We start from the raw sequence: 7,301 nt of genomic DNA, 5'->3' as shown, positions 1-7,301 counted from the left end.
TCGGCTTAGTTTTTGAGTTATTTCAATACATACAAAAACAGAAATCCTTCGTCTTTATAATATTATTATAGGTAACGGCTCATTTGTATACAGTTAAGCAAGTTTGGTGGAAAAGTGTTTTTTTAAGACATCTAAGTATAAGTTAACATAGACGTATTTTTATTTCATTAACTAGCTTTCGCCTGCGAATCCGTCCGCGTGGAATTAAAAAAAAAAAAACAAGGTAAGTAGCCTATGTGTTCTTCCAGACTATCCTCTATGAGATCCGTTCAGACGTTTAGGCTGCAAACTCTAAGAAACTTCCATCCATCTAAACTTATATAACATTAGTACGGTATTAAGTGTAAATTTTATTTTCTATCGTGTGTCACTATAAAATGATTTTTGTTTGCCTACGCGATCTTGGGCCGCTTATTAATTATCGAAATATAATCACATAATATAAATTTTAATTTGGATAGATCTAGATTAGAATAGTCCAAAAAGCATAAACAGTGTTCAAAATATCAAGTAATTTTGTTCCAAATGTAAAGAAGAATAAGAGTCCTCTTATCCTACATTATCCAATTAGAATCTTTTAAGATGTATTAGTAGGTTACCATGTGACGTGGAAGAAGGTCTTGCACATGCCAGCATCGCAGCCGACGGCGACGCCGGTGCGCGCCAGCGTGCCGTCCTCGCACAGCGCGCACGAGCGCGCGCCCCACCGCGAGTACGCCATCTCGAACAGCGTCACCCCCGACAGCCGCTCCACCTGCGCACACGCCCTCATCTTATATCTATACTGTTAGGAACAAAATTAGTACCGTGCAGTAGAGATGGCGCAACACTAGATTATCGGCATAAACGTCACGTCCCTAGCTGACAGCTGTCAATGTCACTAGAAGTATGGATAGATTGGCGCGCAACTTAAGTCTTGACGAGAAGTGTTGCTCTGAGTTTAAAGCGACAGTATCAATTAAATAAGTTGTCTAAAAATACTAATAATATAAATAAAAAGATTTGTATTTATTGTTTGTATTAAAATAACTCAAAAACTACTGAACCGATTCTAAAAATTCTTTCATCATTAATAAGTATGTATTCACTGAGTAACATAGGCTACGTTTTTCATTTTTTTTTTATTTCACTCGAAAGTCGCGAGCAATTACTAATATTCAGCTTCCTGTCCTTATCCCACAGGAAGCCTCATAAAACCTCATTGTTTAGGGTTCATTTTTACAGCACGCTGCAAACCTGTAGCCAACCCAATTTCATAGACAAATTACAGCTAAATATATAAATCACTTATATAGCTGGAAAACACTTAAATAGCAAAATATTACGACAAAAATAAAATGCCGAAGCTTCAATAGCCTATTGGTTAAGAAAACAGATTTCAGAACACATGGGCGAGAGTTCGAATACCGACATTCGACTAATCTCATATCCTAGCAAAAGAAATTAATTGTATTGTAACAAGAAATATTAGTAAATTAACGAACATTGGCAAATGTTTTAACAAAAGTCTCATATTTTAGAATTGATTATTAAATAATTTTACTTGTGAAAGTCAAATATTTACAGATGCTGTCCAAAAAATTACTCAGATACATAATTAACAATATGATTACTGTTGTAATGCTAACTATTACCTCAGAGAAAGCCACTCCAGGTACATAAAGTGCACAAACGAGATGAACCCAAGCACCCACTTCAGTTTCTTTGAATATACCACCTGCAACATGCAAACAAGTAGTCAATAAAACAAGGTACATGACTTGGCACTTGGAAAACATTAGTATTCTTTTGTCCTATGTGCCAACTTTAGTCAGAATAAATTCATTTTGAATAGAAAAAATTACAATAATATGAACCTGTCCCACCAAATTGTAAATTATCTGAAGACAATCCAACATGCATATGTGTATGGAAATATAGGATTTTGTTGCCTTATCTGACAATGACGTCATTTTTAAGCTGTTTGAGCCTCTACCTGTCAGTGGTGGGACAGGCCCTAAGTATTCTTAGAAAATAATTGAACATACCTTTATTGGGGCATAGTTCACAGTTAGGATCAGTAACACCTGCTTTACAAGCCTCACAGAACCATGGTTCAGTTGATGCAGAACTAACTGTACTTGATTCACTTGTCACATCAGACACTCCATAACAACCTGAAAAGAGTACTATATGTTAAAACTGTACTATCTAGCAGTACATTTTTACTTCTAAGGATATCTGCTTTTTATTTAAGCAAGTACCATTTACTATGCAATATGCATTCTCAAGAAGACCACAGTACATGATTGTCATAAAACCATAGTTTTAATTTCATAATAACATCTACAATTTTTACCTTCATGGACAGTAACTCCACAACCATCACATTCTACAATTTCATTAAAATCATCACTTCTTGAACCCAAGCAGCCGGCACAAATTAGCATGTTGGCCAATTCACTGGGAAACTGTAAATAAAGTTTAAACAATGAAAAATATTATATTGGACAAACTTTTGTTTGCAAAATTCAGCAGGGACCCTGTCTCCTAAATAGTTACTGTTTCAGAAGGCAGGTGTTAGGGAAAGTCAGTCTTGCATCTAATAATTGCAGAACTTAATATATCATGATAAATACCTTAAACTCTTTCATCTTTGCTTTTTCAAGTAAATCAGTTACACATATCTCTTCACCCAATTTATTGGTAGAATTCTTAAAATCATTCTCAATATCTGAGCCAGATTGGTCATCTGAACTGCCGCTGTTTGCATTTCCTTCTGCAACAATGTCCACAATTGTATACAAACACATAGACACATAATAATCTAGATTAAAAAAAAACATTTTCTATGCATAAGATATCCAAAATTATGGCTCTAAAGATAATTAGTCTAATAAGTAATTATTTTCTAAATGTTTATTTTATGTCACCATATTACTTAAGAGAACTCATTTTAGTTCAATCTAAGAAATATTTTTATTAAGAAATCTAACTATGAAAAAAATTATGACAACAAAAACTCACTCTTTTCTTCATCATCAGAGTTTATAGAGTAGTCATCACTCTCTTCCGGATGATCTTCAATCCTAAAATCTGAATCATCTGAGCTCTCCCCTTCACCAAGATCAAAATCTAACAATGACTGAGGTTCAACTGGTTTAACTTTACGCTTCGCTGTGCCTCTTCCAGCTGAAAAATAAAAAAACAACAAAATAAATTTACTGACATAACACAAGAGTCCATGAGTGTACTTATTTTCTACTTTTAGGAGTCAAATTTTGTGTAAAACATGAATAAATACTTACGGTTACTCATTGTAGTTCCAAATATAGTTATTTATCAAGACCAAATTCCATTACAAACCTGAAAAGAACAATCCTAGTACAATAAAACGCCGGCTCTATATAAATAAAACTTATTTCACATATATCTTACTTTTCTAACACAAGCATAAGCACCTATCAAATTAATGCTGAAATTCAAGGGAAATCCCATAAATTCGACAAAAGTTAAAAATAACTTTCAATTATTAGTACACCATTTAAGATCTAAATAATCGTACATGTTCCAAATTTATGAAATACAGTATTAAGTAAATCCTTTCCTAAATAACTTCCTAAATCCTAAGTTATGAGAAAAGGTATAGTTTAAGACTATAATTAATTTTAATAACTTATAATTAAACATTTAGCTTTAAGTTTTTGTAGTCAAAAATAATTAGAAAATTGATTGAATGAATGAATTGGTACAAACGTCATGCTGTAACAATGCAGTTAGAAAATCTTAATAAAACCATCAGCAAATCAGTAAAAAGTCCTTATTTACTTTAAATTTTTATCACAATTCATTACCAAACGACATATTTTTCACGAAGTAAGGAAAGGTAACCATTTACGATAAATAAAACCACGATATGTTCCTATGGATGCTTACAAATATTTCGCACTCTACTCTATTCTCCAACTCAATCTCTCATTCACTTGTATAAATATGAAAAAAATAAATTGTCAGATCACAGACAACTGTCGCTGTCGAAATCCCGTCAAACAAATGTCAATGTCAATTCTACCAATTGTTTTGTTTGGGCATTTATTTCTTGTGCGGTGGATTAATCGTTGATTTAATACATTTAGTTTATTTGTGTTATCTGTTTTAAAAGAAGGGATTATAATTATTATTTTTCTCTAGCAGTAATCTTCAAAAAAATCTGATTCATTCTTCAAAGATGGTTGGGTTAGACGCAGATCTGAACAAGGATGACGAATGTGATAATATTGGCTTAGGATGTGCATTAGAGCACTTCTCTGAGGTTGAAGATGTGATGAACATGATAGATAATTTGAAAAATATATATGAGACGCCACAATTGGAAGTAGACTATGATAGATTATATAGTATTTTGAAGCAATATTATGAGCAACCTCACCTACTTGATCCACACTTGGATAAGATATTAGCCAAGTTTATTGCATTGATTAAGGATAAAGAATCCCCTAGTGGATTAAAACATGCTACCTTCAACTATATGTATCAAATTATAAGAGTTCGTGGATATAAAGTGGTTGTAAGGCACTTGCCTCATGAGGTATATTGACATTTATAATAATAAAAAAAATGGTTATACAAACGGAATAGAAATGATTATATAAAATTAAATTTCAGGTATCGGATCTTTTAACTGTTCTAACATTCCTAGAAGCGCAAGACCCAATGGACAAAGAAACATGGCGCAGTAGACTCGTTTTACTCCTTTGGCTCTCTATTGGTGTTATTATTCCATTTCACATGAGCAGATTGGATGGATTTGCACCAGACCAACCAGGTAACACTGCACTGTAAATTTCCAAAATGTCATATGTAAAATTTTATACATTCTGATACTATTAGACTTAACCCACATGAAATTAAAAAGATAGTAATAATATAGCCCATGTTACTAAGCAATAACATAGCTTTTTAATGTTGCAAGAATTTTTATAATTGGTCCAGTAGATTTTGAGTTATGTAAATACATACAAAAATACAAGTCTTTCCTCTTTATAATATTAAGTATAGAACAATCACTCATTTTATTTTAGTGGTATAGTTATGTGTTTGTTGTTGTACAGGAGCAGCTGGTTCTTCTAAAAAGTTAACTGTAATGGAAAGGATTTTCAATATGTGCAAAATATATGCTTGTAGTAAGGATTCCTGTGCTGAAGCTAGTGCATATTTAGCCTCTAAGTTTCTTACCAGGTGAGATAACTTATTCTAGAAGTTTCAGTAAATGTGTTTGTATTTAAATTAAACAAAAGCATTTGCAATGCACTTTTAAGCCATCACCTAATCAATTTTTATACAATTTTATTTGCATTCTACAGGTCTGATGTTAAAGAAATTTATTTAGGTGCTTTCTTCGACTGGGCTTGTGATTTACATTCCAATTTGAAAGATCAAGACACAATACATTATGGTGTGCTAGCAGCTGTGGCTGCAGTACTTAAACATGGGAAAAGAGATGATTTACTTCCATACACACCTAAGTTACTGCAGTGGGTTAATGAACAAAACTATAAACATCACAATGCCATGCTCGTTAGGAAGTATGGAGTTAAAATTGTGCAAAGAATTGGTAAGTATGTGTTAATTCTCCTATGTGTTAGTTCTGTTGCCTATATAATACTATCTGAATAATTAAAAACAAACTTAAGTAAGTAAGTAGTCTATGTGTTCTTCCAGTTCTGCTCTACTTCTGTGTAAAATTTCATTAATTTCAATTTAGCCATTCTGGTGATACCTTCTAACACAATAAATATATTTATCTAAACTTTTGCATTTATATTATTACTAAGATAAGAAGTTTATTTGCCACATTTCAAATGAGATATCTACAGTAGTGGTCACCCTTAGTGATTAATTAATAATTCTGAGTGCGGCAAATACTCTAATTATAAACAGACTAACATCAAATTGTCACTAAGAAATGCCATTGACGCTATTGTTTACCAACAAATAATGTTTTTTTTTTTTCAGGATTAACATTCCTGCGGCCTCGTGTAGCATCGTTTCGGTACACGCAGGGCTCGAGGTCTCTCGCAGTGACTCTGGGCGGGGTCGCGGCAGCCGGGGACACCGAGCCCGTTGCCGCGCCTCCTGATGACGAGGACCAGGATATACCACAGGAGGTATGTTGTGATGTATAAAGACATTTCAGAAATAATTATGGCAATGCATTATATATTTTAAATGTTTAACTAAAGCTATAAATATAGGAGATGTTCGTGTGCCTTTTTCATTGGCATGAAATTATAGAAATTTTGTTTTATTGTTCACATTTGTGGTATTTTCAATTGAAATGCATAAATGACAATAAATTTAATAGCGTGAAAATATATAGCCGAAATCGTGTCGTAAGTGTAGGGTTATTTATTAAAGAAAGAATTATTCAAAAATAGGCTGTGATTGCTGACACCCTACTAGTAGTGTTTACTCTGTATTATGTTTGTATAGAAGTATGGATATTATAAAAGACAGAAATCTTTAATTTTTTATTACTTATGTCCTAATATTGTATTTGTTACAGGTAGAAGAAGTAGTGGAACTACTCCTGTGTTCTCTACGTGATGAGGACACAGTTGTACGGTGGTCGGCAGCGAAGGGTGTAGGCAGGATAGGTGCGCGGCTGCCGGCGCTCGCCGCCGCCGACGTCTGTGAGATCGTGCTTACATTGTTCGCTGAGAATGAACGAGACACCGCATGGCATGGAGGATGTATGGCTCTTGCGGAATTGGGTAAGGATATACAACGCGTTTCAAATAAAAAAAAACTACGAAGTTACTAACCTTAGTCAAGTCACAAGAAAAGCATATATTTAAAAAAATAGTGAACTTTTTTATGGTCCATAGAAATGTTTAGTTTTATACTTTTTAGATTTGAAAGCTATAGTAGGATATGACGCGGATTCACATAGTAATTTGCTCTAGCAAATGCCAAAATATGGTCAGCGAATGATTTTAAATTTAACGGGCAGTGAGTCGTTGGTCGCTGTGTAGTGAGCGAGTTGACTTTGGGTGACAATACAATAACGTTTACTATGACATCTACAAAACTAACTACTAACATCGACAAAATATATTATTTATGCAGCGCCTTTATCCTGCGAAAAAGTAATTAAAGCCAGTTTTGATGACTTACTTGTTCCTTAGTCATGCTAACAAGAATAATATAAAAGCGGTCTCTGACCAGTAAAAGGACCAGTAAAAAATCACTATAAGACAGTAATACAGTAAGGCAGCGTGTGTCCGGCAGCTCGGCGCGGTCTGCTGTCCCCGCAGCAGCTG

The 7,301-nt window shown here is 33.8% G+C and overlaps 2 protein-coding genes across 2 annotated transcripts in view; one reads left to right on the top strand and one right to left on the bottom strand.

The window, feature by feature from the left end:
- LOC106103468 (PHD finger protein 14) overlaps positions 1-3,651 on the bottom strand; it is a 14,461-nt gene extending 10,810 nt beyond the window's left edge. Inside the window, exons 1-8 of the mRNA XM_013283249.1 lie at positions 3,418-3,651; positions 3,288-3,345; positions 3,007-3,171; positions 2,619-2,758; positions 2,339-2,450; positions 2,028-2,156; positions 1,635-1,717; positions 600-754 (exon numbers count right to left, since the gene is read on the bottom strand). Of these exons, the coding sequence (XP_013138703.1) occupies positions 600-754; positions 1,635-1,717; positions 2,028-2,156; positions 2,339-2,450; positions 2,619-2,758; positions 3,007-3,171; positions 3,288-3,297 (794 nt within the window). The 5' untranslated portion in view covers positions 3,298-3,345; positions 3,418-3,651. The remainder of the gene's footprint in view (positions 1-599; positions 755-1,634; positions 1,718-2,027; positions 2,157-2,338; positions 2,451-2,618; positions 2,759-3,006; positions 3,172-3,287; positions 3,346-3,417) is intronic.
- A 379-nt stretch (positions 3,652-4,030) lies between these two features.
- Positions 4,031-7,301, top strand: part of LOC106103467 (tubulin-specific chaperone D) — an 11,495-nt gene continuing 8,224 nt past the window's right edge. Inside the window, exons 1-7 of the mRNA XM_013283248.1 lie at positions 4,031-4,567; positions 4,645-4,804; positions 5,091-5,217; positions 5,343-5,593; positions 5,995-6,146; positions 6,545-6,752; positions 7,270-7,297. Coding sequence (XP_013138702.1) covers positions 4,208-4,567; positions 4,645-4,804; positions 5,091-5,217; positions 5,343-5,593; positions 5,995-6,146; positions 6,545-6,752; positions 7,270-7,297 — 1,286 coding nt within the window. The 5' untranslated portion in view covers positions 4,031-4,207. The remainder of the gene's footprint in view (positions 4,568-4,644; positions 4,805-5,090; positions 5,218-5,342; positions 5,594-5,994; positions 6,147-6,544; positions 6,753-7,269; positions 7,298-7,301) is intronic.

This window comes from Papilio polytes, unplaced genomic scaffold (assembly GCF_000836215.1).
Source record: "Papilio polytes unplaced genomic scaffold, Ppol_1.0 DF823731.1, whole genome shotgun sequence".
NCBI classification, from domain to species: domain Eukaryota; kingdom Metazoa; phylum Arthropoda; class Insecta; order Lepidoptera; family Papilionidae; genus Papilio; species Papilio polytes.
The sequence above is the reverse complement of the archived record's forward strand: the minus strand, read 5'-3'. Positions and strand labels throughout refer to the sequence as shown.